The 17,360-nt window shown below is 39.0% G+C and overlaps 3 protein-coding genes across 3 annotated transcripts; 2 read left to right on the top strand and 1 right to left on the bottom strand.

The window, feature by feature from the left end:
* Positions 1-274: 274 nt before the first annotated feature.
* On the bottom strand, positions 275-7,398 carry LOC137727876 (DNA-directed RNA polymerase II subunit RPB2). The gene is made up of 23 exons (XM_068466712.1): positions 6,967-7,398; positions 6,231-6,452; positions 5,850-6,140; positions 5,557-5,754; positions 5,319-5,470; positions 5,121-5,241; positions 4,992-5,036; positions 4,703-4,913; positions 4,195-4,271; positions 3,987-4,094; positions 3,787-3,903; positions 3,347-3,502; positions 3,164-3,268; positions 2,931-3,056; positions 2,766-2,843; positions 2,571-2,666; positions 2,359-2,474; positions 2,207-2,276; positions 2,075-2,128; positions 1,836-1,982; positions 1,448-1,747; positions 932-1,354; positions 275-811 (listed from the first exon to the last, which is right to left on the bottom strand). Exons 1-23 carry the CDS (start codon positions 7,213-7,215, stop codon positions 692-694), a joined length of 3,582 nt encoding a protein of 1,193 aa, XP_068322813.1. The 5' UTR covers positions 7,216-7,398; the 3' UTR covers positions 275-691.
* Positions 7,399-9,909: 2,511 nt separating this feature from the next.
* Positions 9,910-11,085, top strand: LOC137727515 (CASP-like protein 1C2). The gene is made up of 3 exons (XM_068466364.1): positions 9,910-10,122; positions 10,346-10,448; positions 10,792-11,085. Exons 1-3 carry the CDS (start codon positions 9,968-9,970, stop codon positions 11,026-11,028), a joined length of 495 nt encoding a protein of 164 aa, XP_068322465.1. The 5' UTR covers positions 9,910-9,967; the 3' UTR covers positions 11,029-11,085.
* Positions 11,086-12,563: 1,478 nt separating this feature from the next.
* On the top strand, positions 12,564-15,054 carry LOC137730121 (pentatricopeptide repeat-containing protein At2g33760). Its single transcript, XM_068469185.1, has one exon. The coding sequence runs from the start codon at positions 12,820-12,822 to the stop codon at positions 14,593-14,595; it is 1,776 nt and encodes a 591-aa protein (XP_068325286.1). The 5' UTR covers positions 12,564-12,819; the 3' UTR covers positions 14,596-15,054.
* The last annotated feature ends 2,306 nt before the right edge of the window (positions 15,055-17,360 follow it).

Here is a 17,360-nt window from a genome sequence, read left to right as displayed (position 1 = left end):
AGTTTCGCTGACGTTAAGATTTGCCGCTCAAATTCAAAGTTTTATTTCCTTTACCAATTTTAGATGAAAATTTATAGTAAAATCTCACTTGTATCAAAACATATATATCACATTCAAGGAAACATACAAGCCTATCATCCTTATTCACCTAAAACATCTTAATGATAGAGGAATTCCGACCATAGAGAGTAAAAATCGTTGAAAAGGATTGACAAAAGATTATCAAGAAAAATTATAGGGCTAGGTTTGGATCGAGTTCAGTTCTTTCGGGTATTTTTTCCAGTCCTAGCTTAATGATCATGTCGCACACCTTGGGAAAATACACATTTACTCGCACAAAATGTTTAAGTATTTATATATATGATTTCATGTGATGGAACTACAGAAAAATTACAATTAGGAGGTTCCAACTCTCCACTTAAAACGACACCTAAACAATACGGTTTGAACCGATTCCAAACACAAAGCCATTCGAATCCGATGAAAATACATCTACTGATTCTGATTAATGTCTTCCAATCCGCCCGAGGCAGAAACCAATGAACCTTCTGAGTCGCCTTCGACCTCTTGAAACTCCGGCGTGTATCTATTATTATGGTGGTAAAGCCTCTAATCATCAACTCCATGCTTGTTTAGACGAAGACTCGGAAAACAAAGGACGTATCTGTTTTTGCAATCAACTTCAACTATATCAGCCTCCTTTCTTCTTTTGGTTTTTGGCCGGCTTTATGTCCTTTGTGAGCATTCTTGGCGCTATGGCCATCGACATGAGCTCTTGGAATAGCAGCTTGCAGGCATAAGGAATGTAAACCTACAGGAAAATAAGACAAGCAACAGATAGCATTAACCTCTTACCATAAGAACGGGATCAGAGCAATATTATAACTGTAGGCATGAATTCATGTATCGTATGAGAGAGAGATTGATGTACCTGAACAATGTCAGTTTTGTTCTTGCAACCCCTGCACTCAAACGAATTCTTCTTGAGATTTGCAATAGCTATTAACCCACAACGCTCGCAGACATGAACCCTATATGCATCACTCTGGTCGAACAATCTTTCTTTCAGAAAGTGAGCAGCACCATGGGCAATCATGCAATCTCGTTCCATTTCTCCAAATCGTAGACCACCATCACGAGACCGTCCCTCAGCAGGCTGCCTTGTGAGGATCTGCACTGGGCCCCGTCCACGTGAATGGATCTTGTCGTCGACCATGTGCTTCAGTCTTTGGTAATATGTGGGGCCAAGGAATATCATAGCACTGAGCCGCCTGCCCGTGTGACCATTATACATGGTCTCGAATCCACGCATTTGATAACCACAACTGTGAAGAGCTTTACTGATATTGTCCACCTAACAAAGAAAATAATAAGACGTGAGAATTTCCAGGGAAAACAAAAGAAGCAACTAAAGAAACGTTTCAATTCACGAGAAAGTGCAACTCACCGTCACATCTGTAAAAGGAGTAGCATCTCCTTCCTTTCCCATGTGAGCTGCAACCTTCCCCATGATACACTCGATCAGCTGACCAATTGTCATGCGAGACGGAATAGCGTGTGGGTTCACGATTATATCGGGTGTGACCCCTTCCACAGTCCATGGCATGTCTTCCTGCGTATAAGTCATGCCCACTGTCCCTTTCTGTCCATGTCTGCTACTGAATTTGTCACCAATCTGTGGTATTCTGACAGACCTCACCCTTACTTTGACAAACCGCAACCCATCGGCATTGGTCGTCAGTAGAACCTACAAACACAAAGTAAATGCCAGTCTTGTGATAAGAAGGCAGTAGAGCTGCAAGCAGAGGGGAGAGGGAACTGAAATGAAAATTAACCTGATCAACTATGCCGGTTTCACTGTGGCGCAAGCTTATGCTGTGGTCACGCCGCGTGTAACGTGAACTCGCTTGCCCTGGAGCCTCGTCCTGAGCCATGGGTGTGGTCTTTCCTATGATGACATCCTCACCTGAAACCCTAGTTCCCTAAGGTATCAAAGAGAACTTAATTATTTCATCTTTATTTCAGGGTATAGTCTGACAAAAAATCGTAGTAATAGAAATATACATATACTTACAGGAGGAGCAAGACCATCATCATCCAATTTGTCATAAGAACCATGTCGCATACCCTGTAAACTCAAACCTTAGCATAGTGTCCAACATGAGCAGCACCATTGGAAATATAAGCTAAAAATTGAAATTCTCACCATAGTATTTGCTCTGTCAGGACGCCCAAAATCCTCTTTGACAAGGGTCCCCATCTTTTTCTCCTCGTCCCTGTGATGGGAAAAAGTTATTGATGCAACATTGTAGGAAAATAAATGATTGTATTCAAAATAGCTGTTACAGATAAACTGACCTATAAGATCGGAAGAATAGTGACCGGAAGAATCCACGGTCCACAGAGGATTGATTCATAATGACAGAATCTTCCTGGTTATAACCGGAATAACAAGAAATGGCAACAATAGCATTCTGATGTGGAATGGAAGACAAAGAAAACATTCATCATCAGACTTTAGTTAGAAAAGCGAAAAGAGAGGAATAGTAAAACAAAAGTTAAATACTTACGATGCCAGCGGGAAGCTGCCGGAAGTGGAGATGCTCCATGGCTCGTGTGGTGACAAGCGGTTTCTGAGGGTAGTATAAAACATACGCCAATGTATCCTGAGTGAAGCAACAAGAAGTTTCTCATTAATCAACTGTAACGCTCAACAATACAATAGAATAAAAAATAATTAGTTACACGTGGGAACCAAATCATACCATCCGGAACTGATAATTGGTGACATAAATCCCCATAGCTTGCTTCCCCATAGCAGATTGATACGTATTACGTGGAGACTGATCACAACAATAGCTAATAAATATATGAAATAATAACTTAATAACATATCAAGCTCATTAAATTCACCTGTACAACAAAATCACCTGATTATGATCAGGAAATGGTATAATAGAAGCACAAACACCCAAAATAAGTGATGGGTGGATTTCACAATGTGTATAAGTGTCCGAATATGCCTCCTCAGGATTGAGTCTTGCTTGGACAAGATCCTGCGCACAAGTTTTTCCAAATTGAATCATGAATCCCTACAGCTTCTACATGTCTCTTTATAATCCAAATAAAACCCAGATGAATTTTTCCAGAAAGAACTACGAACATTAATTGTCATGGAAATCATTGTAGTCTCCTCTTCTTCAGTGTCAATATATTCAATATATCCCTTCGCTACAAGGTCATGCCAACCAGCATCTTCAGGGCTTTCCTGAAAGAATATAAGGATAGATTGATGTAAACATTGGAAGTCCAAAAGAAATTAAATAGAAGATTTCTGCTAGCTCACCCTCTGCTGCAATGCATGAATATCTCTCTTCTTTATGAGAAGCCTCTGTTTGTCCACAATGAATAATGGACGACTGCAACGGCCATAGTCAGTATATATCCGCAATTCTTTCAGACGGATATCCCTCACAACCCCAACTTCAGTGTTGACATCAACCTGCACAAGTACAGAGTAATCAGCATCTGTAACATTTATTGTGACAATTGAACGTGGAAAGTTACTAGTCAGAATGGTTATAAGCACGTGCTATAAGATTGGGCAGGTAAGACCAAATCACAAGGTGAAAAGGAAACGAGGAAGAAAAGAATGGGGAAAATTAACCAAACATAGACTCTGATTAAAAAGCCAATGTTTTGAATGTTGCAGATTGAGCATTGTTCTTTTGGCACATATCTACCCAAATTTACAATTTTAAAGGAATAAATAAAAGAGATACTCACCCGTCGCCTTAGCTTTCTTAATGTTCTCACCAACATTTCAGGATCACGATGGATTCCAACCCAACAGCCGTTCACAAAAATTTTTGTAGCTTGGGGTATAACCGCAGGAGATATTTCCTACAGCCAAGATAAAGATGCTTGTTAAACTAAAGAAATAAAGAAAGCATAGATCAGAATCCATTACAACTAATAGAACAAACCTCAAAGTTTTCTGTACCCCATTCTTCCAAAAATTCCAAGATTGGATATGCAGCTGATCCTACCGTTATGTATACCATCAATGCAAGATTCTTGACAAGCCCGCACGCCTGGTTTAACAGACAAACTAAGATTTAAGTGCCATGTACAGAAAGAAAGGGTTTCTCAAGGTAACTTGCAGACTTGGAACTTTTAAAATGTGATACTCACTTGGCCTTCGGGTGTTTCAGCAGGGCACATCATTCCCCATTGCGAATTATGCAGCTGACGTGGTTTAGCCAATTTCCCTGATAAAAGAAACCGTTAGTTCAAGGGAAGGAGGGGACCACAGACAGCAGTAGCAATAAAATGATTGGGAAAAAATAGACGCTACAGGTTTTGACCTTACACCACAGATGAGGCTTATAACTGCAATCCAAAGACCTTATAACCATAGGGACCCTGAGATGTGAGAGGACGCTACAAAGTTTAGGTCGGAGTGGTGTGAGGGATGGAGTGATGAAGGAGGAGGATGTAAGCTAATTGCATATGGGGCTGGAAGACGAGGATGCCCTAGCGCTGGGCTAGCAAACAGGTTGACTGGACCGGCATTAGGAAGGTTGATTCAGTCATTTGAGTGGGAGAGGATTGGTGAAGAGAGGGTTGATCCAAAGTCCTTACATTTGAAACATAACAGTGCAAAACACAGCAGAAGCCAGAAAGCAGAAAGTGGTTTTACCTTCACGCCCTATTGGAGAATTCAGTCTTCTCAAGTGTGAGAGGGTGGATGCGTATGTCAAACGATTTAACACCTGCGACACGCCAGCCCTTGTACCAGCTGCATTTGCTTGTCCCCAGTTTCCAGTGGCAAGTGAATATTTGAGGCCACTCGTGATGGTTTTAGCTTTGATGGCAAATTGCAGATTAAGATCCTTTCCATTGTCAACACACTGCAACATGCATTAAATATGTAAGTAAAAACCCAAATAAAATAGAAATCTAATAAATTCAGGGTTCATGTAAATAACCTTCTGTGCATAAGCTCTCACATCCTTAGTCAACTTCCTGAATAGCTGCGATTACATAAACAGTTCCATGGTCAACAACATAATGGTAAAAAATTCATACAACCTCTAATTTCCACTAAAAACACATACATTTCTAAACAAGCCTCCAAGTAAGGGACCAGCAAGATCAAGCCGCTTGTTACCATAATGATCCCTGTCATCCTCTGGCCTCCGACCAAGTGCACAGAGTAGAAGCCTGTGAACGATATATCTGGAACAAGCGCAAATGCACATTTAGTTAACAATTCAAAATCCAACTGGATGCTAATGCATATCCTAAAAACCTACCCAAAATAGTAAGCTTTCTTTGTCTCACAAAATTCTCCAACACCAACGTGTGGAAGCATTTCCTTTTGTAGAATCTCTTTCGCATACTTGATTCTCTTGTCTCTACTCACACCGACATTTGCACCTCTCTTTCCAATATAATCTAGTGCAACCTGTAGCAGAAAATAGAATAATAAGCCACATGCTAAAAAGAATTTGAGAAACTTGTAGACATCAAACCATGAAATAGATGAAACACCTGTTGATTCTGAATCACAAATGCTTCTTCCAAAGAAGGTCTCAGCAACTCCATCATTTGAGTATCAGAAAAGTCATAACATATGTGCTCGAGGATGTCTTTATCGGCAACAAAACCAAGAGCCCGGAAAATGATAATAATAGGAATTTCCCCTTTAATATAAGGAAGTGTAGCTTTGATATACTGTCCCGAAGAACCCTGCAATAATACAAATGCAAACAAACAAAATGAAAACAAAAAGCAGACACTACATGGACGAAAATAAACAATACTGCCACAATCAGTTTCATTACCCCTTTAGAACTAGTCCGGGCAAGCATCCGAACAAACATGGTACTGGGCGGCCTGTTTTGAGACTCCGCCATAGACCGAACTTCAGCCACATAGGCGTACTTGTTCGGCTGCCTCTTCTTGAACACATAGACATGATTGGTACTCATCTTCTCTTGAGCAATAAGAACCTTTTCACTCCCATTTATAATAAAATATCCACCTTGATCGTATGGACACTCTCCCAGCTCAGTTAAATCTTTCTCTGAATTCTGGTACAGTGTGCAATAACTAGACCGAAGCATTATAGGAACCTGATAATATGCAACAAAACAAATTCAACCAAGTTGTTGACTAGCAGTGTTAAACTCATCCATCGTTATTGAAATAATCACATTACACACCTTCCCAATGAATACTTTGGTGAAATCCTGGGTCTCGGTGAGTTCTTCGCCATCGTGTCCTTTCTTTATCATCCTCTTTGAGACATCCACATACAAGGGTGCTGAGTACGTCAGATTTCTCAGCCTTGCAGCTTTGGGAAATAAGGTTGCAGTTTCTCCATCAGATTCGGTCATCATGGGCTTACTCAAATAAATCTGACCAAAGCTAATCTTGCATACAGTCTGTAATCCAACCCAACAGTGTTAAAGCTCCAAACAACATAACCATGACAAATGCTCCAAATTCTACTTCCATTTTGTACTAAATAATTAACTGGAATAAAGATATCCTAGCTCCCAATTGCTTATCCAATTTTATATTTTTGCACCAACTATTACCCTTAATTTCATCGAAACTACAAAGCTCGGATTATTTAATGACGATACTATTTGCTTGAATACAACAGTATTAAAGCTCCAAAGAATGCTCCAAATTCTCCTTTCCTTTCATAACGAAGAAATCAACTGTGACTCTGTGAGAATAAAACCCTAGCTCCCAATTGCTTATAAGTTTGTGGTTTTGTGCACCAAGTATAACCCCTAAAACTACAAAAATTAGGAAGCTTGAATTCGTTAACAACAATACCATTTAATAGAAGTTCTACCATTGGCAAAACCAGCCCTAAAACCCCTGTTTGTTTCACTAGAGAAAACGCAGGCAATTTCACACCCATAATTTCCCGGGAGGAAACCCTACCTCGGCGAAATCGGGCTGATGCCCAGGGTTGTGCTGCGACTCAGGCCGAATCTCAATATCGGCAGACTCGTCGACAATCTCCTGCATTGTGTTCTGAATGAACTCGTCGAACGAGTCGAGCTGCTGGCGCACCAAACCCTTCTCCTCGAAGTAGGCGGAGATGACGGCCCACGCGTCCTCCTGCGTGATTTCGTCTTCGTCGTCGTCCTCCATGTACTGCTGATCGTCGTACTCGTGCTCCTCCTCCATGATCTACGGTGGCGGATTGGGATTCGAAACCCTAGGTCTAGGTCCGGTTTGGTTCCCTGCGTCCGATTGAACGGGGTCGTTTGATAGTGCTAGCGAAACCCTAGCGGAGCTTCTTCGCCGTTGGGGTTCGGAGGAGACTTTACGGGGAGGATTGCAGAGTTGGAAATGTCGAGTGAAGTGAGCTTTTATTTGGTTTATGCGTTTTGGACAAGGAGGTAGAGAGGTGGTTCGGTTGGATAAAAAACGACATAAAGATTTAGGCGGTTTCGGTCGTAAGATGGAAAAACGACGTTGACTCTCGTAGTGGAATAAATGCTAGAAACACTTATTTTTACTTTTCATATATTTTTGTTAATTTTTTCATTGTTCTTACTCAATCCATCTGATTCAACGATTGAAAATAAAATACACTAACTACTCTTCATGAGGGAAGTATTCTGATATTTGACGTGTGATCCTAATTTCAAACTTAGTACTTAGAGATGGATGCGGCCTTGATGGTTCATCTAGTCACTGATATGACTAATACAAGTTTTCACCCTCTTGGTAACATATTGATTACTACAGACAATTTATGAGACGTATTGGAGGTTGTGAACCGATTCATGTGTATTAGGAGAAAAATATGGTTGCAGATGACTTTGATAATTAAAGCTCTATTATGAATCTTGGATATTAATATTTTGAGAATCCGTCTAAATAAATTGAGATTCGTTTATTTGATGATATGTTAAGAGTCACAAGGACTCGCCTTGTCTGTAATAATATATTTTTGAGCTAACTTTCACCCCCGTTCATTACCAAACTTGAATCTTACTTCGTCTATTGATCTAAATTCTAGTTTTTGATGAATTTTATTACAATTTGGTAAAAAAAAAAAAAAAGATATTATATTAGAGGGATAAGACAATGGGATCGAAACATCAGCACTTAAAAAAATAAGAGGTAAAAACAGTAAAATGAGAGCAAAACCGTCAAAACACTATTGAATGACTAGTATTTTTATTGCCTTTTAGCATATATAGAATTTCCTTCTCATTATACTCTCATTTTGTTCACTTGTCTTTTGATATAAGCAATGATGGGAAGGATAAGCAAAGTAAAGATAAATATTCTTACTTAACCAAGTTATAGGTTCCTTGACAAATTTCCTTCACTTTTACTATTTCAATTCTTTAGGCTTTGAAGACTCGTGTAGATTAGGACAAAAGTAAAACCAACCCTAGTAAACTAGACATTGGTCAATCACGTTCAATTGTAAACATCACTCCTGACATGCCTCAATCCCGATATCTCTTTAATACTAGGATGACACATGTTGGCCGACATCCGAGGGTGACGAAGCCATTTAAAACATGCATGAGAATTAAAATATGTGATTAGAAATGGATATGCTAATGTAGGGACGTGTTCAGAGCATAAAACTAATTAAGAATAATGGGAAAGGATAATTATAAAAAGGTATGAACCAAGAAATCGGTACCACATAGAGAAGACTCGAAGATCCCTACGTGGAATTGCCCTAACTCCGGGATTGTGTGCCACGATTATAACTCATGAGGGGGTGCAAAAACAGAAAAGGTGAGTGGACCAAAATTTATAATAATACTAATAATAAGAGAATCATTTTCTTTATGAACATACTAACCCCTTGTTTTGAAAACATATATATAGTACTACATAATAAGTTTTCTGAAAACTCTAGCATGCCGTGAAAACATTTGTAAAACATGTATACATAAAACAATGCTTATAGATGGTAGTAAAAACCATCCGAAAACAAATCTGTAAATCTCATCCATATTTTACTCTCTAGGGGTATCATAATCGCCTAAAGGCAATACATGTCCATCACCTGAAGGTGAAGCTGAATAACCTGTCCATCACCCAAAGGTGAAGCTGAATAAAATAGCATATATACACACCGGCATTAGCCGTGGCTAGTGAAGTTGTCCGACACTGCTTTCGGCAGTGAAGCTAGAGGTATATCATAAATATCTCACTACTCCTCCATTGTGTCCTATGGCCATAGGCATCATACTTGTGGTGTGTGTATGTGTCCTATAATAACCTACTAGATAGTTGGTGTAGATTAAAATAAAAGTAAAACCAACACTAGATGTAGCTAGACTTTGGTTAATCACGTTTAATGGTAAACGTCACTTCTGATCATGGGCCCCTTTGATACAATTTATGTAAGAAGTGCTTGTGCTCGTACATATTTTTCTTCAACCGTTTTACTAGAACCATGTACAAATTTTTATTAAAAAGCCAAATGCTATTTGACCTTGTGGCCGATTCATATCACGAAACATAATCAAAACGAGAACAATCGATCATGTGGAGTGCATGCATGCAATCACATAATATAAATGGATCATGCTATGATCCCTTAATTTACACACAAATTCTTCATCAAAACTTTGCTTGTAGAAAGAAACCACGTGCCAAACTCTGAACGGACCCAAAACGGGTTTCGTCGGGCCGGGGCCCGTGTTGCTGTGTAAAAGTTTAATTGGCTGGTGTTGCGGCAATCTTCACGCTCTTGTACAATTTGCAGGTAACCAAACCCTTGTTGGTGTGAAGAAATACAAAGAAGACAGGTGCCCTCCCTCCCACCTCCTATCTGTCCTCCTAACACACTCTCTACATCTACCCTCTTCTGCTCTAAATATACCCCTCAGCATTTCGATCTTCCCTAGCTTAGTTCTTCGTTTCGTCGTAAAACTGTGTCGTTTAGGTTAACTTCTCCATGACTCAGACCAGGAGGATCTTCACCTTTGTGCTGAGGCTGCTGGCCTTGGCTGCTACTGTTTCTGCCACCATAGTTATGGTCACCAGCCACGACTCTACCAGGGTCTTGAACTTGACCTTCAAGGCCAAATTCAGCGATTCCTCGACTTTCATGTAAGTTTACTCTTCAAGTTTCTCCAAGTTTGTAACAAATTCGCAAACGTGAATTAGGTCAGTTTGTTAAACGCAATATGCATCCGAGTTCGGTAGACCGTCGACCTCTCTCTCTCTCTAGATAGTCCATTTTCCTCGCAATTAATCATCTTCTTAATGCTTTTATAGAACTTTTTCTTGTCATTTTGTATAACTTTTTCTTTGTTTTAAAACATGTAAAAAGGTACTTTGTGATTGTGGAGGCAATTGTAAGTGGATACAACCTTATAATCCTGCTTCTTTCTTCGAAGGGCTCACTGTGGCGCATTGTTGTCATCCTAGATGTGGTAAAAACACCATGTTATTCCTTTATTTAATTTCATAGTTTAAGTGAATTCTTCCTTTTTTATCTGAAATAATGACTTGTTTACCAACATGAAATCGGTGTAAGAAGAAGTCAGACTGAGGATAACGACTTGCATGAAACAGAAACGCTAAAGTGATTGTGTTCCGAACCAATCATGCAATGTCATGTAAAAAAGTTAAAACACATGGCGACACGTGATAGACATGCACGGGCCGTAAACCACCACTTTAGTGTTCTTGTTTCATGTAAGTCTCTTTTCCCGCTCGAGAACCGTCATTCTAATTTCCAACTTAATGGGAACTGAGGGATTGAAACTGTTGCAGGTTGCAGCTCTTCTTCTTACTTCAAGCATGTCAGCAGCCCTGGCGATAGGTCAAGTGGCGAAGAAAGGGAACACTCACGCTGGTTGGCTGCCAATTTGTGGACAAGTGTCCAAGTTTTGCAACCATGTCAATGGGGCTCTTGTTGCTGGCATCCTTGCAGCAATATTTTACTATGTGCTTAATCTATTTACTCTTTACAATGCTCTTAATCCTCTCTTCGTGGTAAAACCTAGTTAATTACCATCAAATTCTGTTGGGTTAATTTTCCTTTCGATATTTCCCAGCATTTCTGCTTTTTCCACCGTAAAAAATTGAATGTAATATTGTACTTGAATGGCTGTTAATTTGGAATTTATGAAAAAGTCCTTTGTATATTATTTTTTTCGGAAATGTCCTTGTGAATTTTTTTTCTTCTCTTTCATACTATATATGAGTATGACGAATGATTTTAGAAAAATATGAACATGATCAACTACCACAGGCTTATATCTGTTTCTTTGAGATTCTAGAATTTTTAATTGTTAGGTGACCTGTCCCAGGGTTAAGTGTGATTTTGATGTGTGAAAATTAACATTTTCCCTAATAGTTGGCAATGTCCTATTGCCTTTTAATAAGACATATATTGATGTTAATTAACAGCATCATCGGGATATATCTCTATTTTTTTTTTAACAAAAGATATTATTTATACTAATAAGATTGAGTGGACTTAATCTCATAATGGGCTAGCAATAACGTGATTTAATTGCATAACTTGGTTACAAAACCATTAGCTACAATTTTTGGACAAATATTACCATTTTGGTGGTGTTTCATCGTCTTTTTTTTATTCTTATTGTTTTAGGGTTATTTCTCAAAGTTCTATTTCATATTTAAAAAATAATAATTAAAAGTTAAAAATAACATTTAGAAAAAAATCATGTACTCAAATGTTAATATGACATTAAGAGTTGATATAGGTGATGTTTTTGTTCGATAATTTGATTCTTCTAAATGTTTCTTCTTAACATTAACAGATGTCACGAGTTTCTTGATAACAGCAACATAGGTAAGGAAAACTACACTAATTCAATAGTAAACCAGCAGATTTTGTCTACTTCAAAGATCAATTCAGGCTAACAGTAGATAAAGGAATCTCAAGCACATCCAAGATAACACTGTACACTATGATCCAACGGTCAGGATAGCCTGAAGACGGATGTGGTTGAACACAAAACTAAAATTTCTCCATATGCCACCGAAATTCTGGATTCTGAAACCAACAAACACAACCTACATGACCACATTGCCTTAGCTCATGGAATGATGGAAGTAGAGTTCAGGTTAGTTATTAGCTATCTTCAGTTGATTCTGTTAATATTAGCGAGCAACACTTCATTTTGGCAATGGAAAGGTTAACAAGGAACAACATGAACATGCTTTGAGCCCTTGACTGCTGGACTTACCGAGTTGATCCAACGTTGTTGCAAGGTTTACTCTTTCCCAAGTCCTCTGCAAGGGACAACGAAAACAGTTTTTCATGAGACGATGTCATAAACTACTCTAATTTATAAGAAGGAAACTTTGAATTCAGATGTAAGGCAACAAACACGATGCTCTACCTAACTAATCTAATCCGCATCTACTTTTTAATTATTTTTACCTTACTTCCGAAATATAGCCACTCGAAACCTCCTCAAGCCTCGAACCAAGGCTTGAGTTTTTTGTATGGCAGCGGTATAAAGCAGCATACACAAACACCGAGGATCTCATATTTTTGTGAGACGGTCAGTCTGTCCGAACCATAGACAGACTATGTAATGTTGGTCCGACAGTCGTACACGAGCAGAGCAGTCCCTGGCCTAGTCATGAACGGCCACTGCTGTCGGAGACGGGGTGATGAGGAGGAAAAGGAAACCCCTCATGGAAGTTAAAACGCTGCGCTTTGCACTGAGAGTTTGCTCGCGCGAACTGCAAATTAATTTGTAATGCGTGTTAAAACTTAAAACGCTGCGTTTGGAACAACTCATACAATTCCCTTCTCTTTTCATGGAAGCCAAACAGCTCCGGCACGATCTCGGAGTCGCCGGTTCAGCCCCGAAGTCTCCGGCCTACCTAGCTCTTCTTCGAGCCGGTCCGCGGATCAAACCGCTGCAACAAGTCCACGCCCACCTCGTCGTGTCCGGTTCGCACCGCAGCCGCGCCCTCCTCACCAAGCTCCTCACTCTGGCCTGCGAAGCCGGTTCGATTTTCTACACGCACCGCCTCTTCCTCTCTGTTCCGAGCCCGGACGCCTTCCTCTTCAACTCCCTCATCAAAGCCTCTTCGAAGTTCAGCTTCCCGCAATACACCGTTTTCTTCTACCACAGCATGCTCGCCTTCTGCATTCCGCCGTCGAGCTACACTTTTACGTCGGTGATTAAATCGTGTGCCGATCTTTCTGATCTGAGACTCGGAAGAGGCGTTCATTCGCATGCTTTGGTATGTGGGTACGGCGCGGATTCGTTTGTTCAAGCCGCTCTCGTTAGCTTGTATTGCAAATCTGGAGATTTGGGTGCCGCCTGGAAGATGTTTGATAAAATGCCGGACAGAAGTGTTGTGGCTTGGAATTCGATGATTTCGGGTTATGAGCAAAACGGGTTATCGAAAGAAGCGATTGAGGTGTTTGATCAAATGCGGGAATTGGGTGTTGAACCTGATTCGACGACTTTCGTGAGTGTATTGGCGGCTTGTTCTCAGTTGGGAGCTCTTGGCTTAGGCTGTTCGGTGCATCGTGATGTTATTAACAGTGGCCTTCATGTGAATGTGGCTCTAGGCTCTTCACTGATTAACATGTATGCTAGGTGTGGGAATGTGAGTAAAGCAAGAGAAGTTTTTGATTCGATGAAGGAACGGAATGTGATTGCTTGGACGGCTATGATTTCTGGGTATGCAACGAATGGTTATGGTACTCAAGCTGTGGAGCTCTTCCGTGAAATGAAAGCTCACGGTCCTGTTCCTAACACCGTCACTTTTGTGGCAGTCCTGGCAGCGTGTGCTCATGCAGGGCTAGTTCCAGAAGGCCGGGAGGCTTATGCAAGCATGAGGCAAGATTACGGCTTAGTGCCAAGTGCGGAGCATCATGTTTGCCTAGTTGATATGCTCGGGCGTGCCGGGCTTCTCAATGAAGCATATCAGTTGATTAAAGAGCTTGGTGCTGAGGAGGCAGCCCCGGCTGTTTGGACTGCCATGCTTGGGGCTTGCAAGATGCACAAGAATTTCGATCTTGGTGTAATAGTTGCTGAGCATCTGTTGGAGGTTGAGCCTGAAAATCCTGGCCATTATGTAATGCTTTCGAATATATATGCACTGGCAGGCCGGATGGATCGGGTGGAAATGATTAGAAACATGATGATGGGAAGAAGCTTGAGAAAGCGAGTTGGCTATAGCACGATTGACTTGAATCACAGAACCTACCTGTTTAGCATGGGAGACAAGTCCCACCCCGAGACTAGTGAAGTTTATCAGCATTTAGATGAACTAATGTCCCGGTGCAGGGAAGCAGGGTATGCACCGGCGCCTGAGTCAGTGATGCATGAAGTGGAAGAAGAAGAGAGGGAATATGCCCTTAGATATCATAGTGAGAAGCTAGCAATCACATTTGGGCTGTTGAAAACCAAGGATGGTGTGTCCATTCGGATTGTAAAGAACCTTCGAATGTGCGAGGACTGCCATGAGGCAATTAAGTTTATTTCTATGGTTACCAAACGAGAAATTATTGTTCGGGATAAGCTTCGGTTTCACCACTTCAAAGATGGCTCGTGTTCGTGTATGGATTACTGGTGATGAATGAGATCACCTCCAATGCTCCAACTAATCGTCTAGTTAGCATTGGGGGATTTAAGCTGTCCTCTACAACAAAGACATGATTCGAAATAGGGTTCTATCACATTGCTTGGATTGCAAGCAGAGACAACTGGCAGATCACCGGTAACCAGGATCAAATGCAATGTTATGACTTTCTGGCCAATCTATGGAAAGACTATTACCAATTGCTTCTTATGGGACAAGGGACACCAAGTATGGTGTATCGGACCAAAGCTGAAATGCTGAATCGAAGAACCAGATCAGGGATGTCGCGGAGCATTAGTCTAGCTCAAAATTTCAAGGTTCGATGAAAAATGAAGCGAAAATGATCTGTTTCTGTAGCTATGTTGTACCATTTTTTTATCTCAAAATATGTTACGAGTCAAACTTTGTGCATGAAAATGTGGTGAATGTTTGAAATGAGAACTCTGATGATGAAAAAATATGCCACTGCTCTAGTGGCCCATGAAGGTGGGCTTTGGGTCTTTCCTATATGCTTCATAGTCCGCCTGGTTGCATTCTGGTTGGACACCCAACATTTTTGCGTTACCAACTACTGTTTGTCTGGTGATATATTTCTTTTAAACGTTAGAGTACGTCTCAAACTCGAATCCTCCGCTAGATATGTGCTTCTTGCATGAAGATTTATAGTGTTTTTTTCAGGATATACTTATATTTTTACTAAATATTGATTTCAAAAACATTTTCACCAAAAGTTGTTTTCAGTCATATTGAAAACACTTCCAAACAAGCCCTCATTTATACAAAAAGAAATTAGAATTTAGTGCATAAAGATAAAAATGTCACTATAACAACTATAACAACTATAACAACTAGCATGGTGTGGCTCAGTAGTTGGGGATGAATATAATTATTTTACATGACACGCTTTTGGTTCGATTCTTGTCGCTGATGAATTACACAATGATGACTAATTGCTGAAATTTCTCTGTGTATCTTCCTGGATCGTAGAAGAGTCCCTTTAAAAGAACAGAATCATTCATAAGTATATCCCCATGATAATGTCTTGTGGGTTTATGAAATTCCTATGTTATTAAATTCATGGCACATGTTTAGTGGGGTTAAAGAAATGATATTCATTGGTATAGAAATAAATTCAATAAAGAATGTGATGTAGCCGTTGGAACTTGGAATGTTACAAAATCATAACTTCACGTCTTATAAAACCATTAGTTTTATTGGCTAATACGTTTAGGAATCGGGGTTTAATACTTTGGTCTTCATAAAACATTAATTTGAGTTCCAGTAGTTCAGTCATGTCATACACATCTGTCACGTGTAATTTTAAACTTTAGTAATATTTAATTATGAAAGATTTTTAGATTTGATTTACTTTGAAAATGACAACAACGAGAATTATCAATCTCTATTTTACTAAGTGGGATAAACGGTATGGATTTTAAAATATTACTGTACTTGTTTTTACATCATGTCTCTTATCATCTTCAAATACTTCATATCTTTTCGTAAAACCTCTTCCTAGGTCTTTCAAAATCTTTTTCTATTTTTTTTGCTCAAAATCTTTACCTTATAATCACATTTTTACATAAACAATGACAATAATGTATCAAAATTAATTTTGATCCGACAAGTATATGATTTTTAGACAAATAAATAAAATTAGTTAATATTATAATAAAATGGTGTAAGAGATTCTCTGCCTTTAAAACTTTACCGACCAGGCAGAGAATAATATATGACTCGTTTGTATGTGCTTTTAAAATGACTGAAAGTTTTTTTAGCACTTAAAGTGTTTTATGCAAGAAACAATAGTTATGTTCATCTTCCAGAAAACACTTTAAGTGGTTTTTCATGATTTACTTGCATTTTCATTAAAGATTTGTGCTAAAAATATTGTTACTTAAAACACTTTTAGTCATTTTAAAAATATATACAAACGAGCATATAAAAAATATAGGGATCACAGGACGCATATCCGGTAACAACACGGCAGAACAAAAGGATAATGCAAACCCACGTTTTTGTGCATCAGCTGTTAATGTCAGCATAAGAAGGAGAATAAGAAAAGAGAAAAAGAAAACCCCACCTTTTTCTCAACGTAACATCAAATGATCGGTTTCAAGACTTGAAAAGTCATTGATTATTCTTTTTAATGAATTATTATACATTCTTCATTTAATGAGAAAAGAAGTTACAACTAAATTTCAAGTCCAACTTTTGATACACGGCAAAATTTAACCGCGAAAGAATAAAGAGTGGAGAGTTTAGTTTAATTATAGTCAATTTACGGTTTTGTAATATATTTTTGTATTTATAGGTATTGAGTTGAATTTTGTGCATGACAAGTTTGATATTAGTTATTCTCCCATCACTCCTTAATGTATACATCTCGTCGTTAAAAAATGACAAGTAATGAATTTATTTACAAATTACAACTAAAAAAAAAAAATCATAATACTGTAATAATAGGGACTGTTTAAAGTCCAACTTTAATTAGTAAAATTTCTTAAAAGAGTAAAAGTTCAACTTGAATATTTGAGATTCTCTTATATCATAAGGGATGTGCTATCTACACATCTCATTTTACTTCTCACACATCCTTTGATAATTTTTGTCCGTTGATCTTCTTCAATTCATCTGATCCGAAGGCCGAAAATTAAAAAAGTGTGTGAGAAGTAAAATAGGATGTGTGAATATCATACCTCTATCATAAAGTGTCTTTTGAGAATGAGAGATGGGTCTAAAAGATACAACATTTGTAG

The sequence above is a fragment of the Pyrus communis genome, chromosome 3 (assembly GCF_963583255.1).
Source record: "Pyrus communis chromosome 3, drPyrComm1.1, whole genome shotgun sequence".
Lineage (NCBI taxonomy): Eukaryota > Viridiplantae > Streptophyta > Magnoliopsida > Rosales > Rosaceae > Pyrus > Pyrus communis.
Note: the sequence above shows the minus strand (reverse complement) of the source record. Positions and strands in the feature narration are given on the sequence as shown.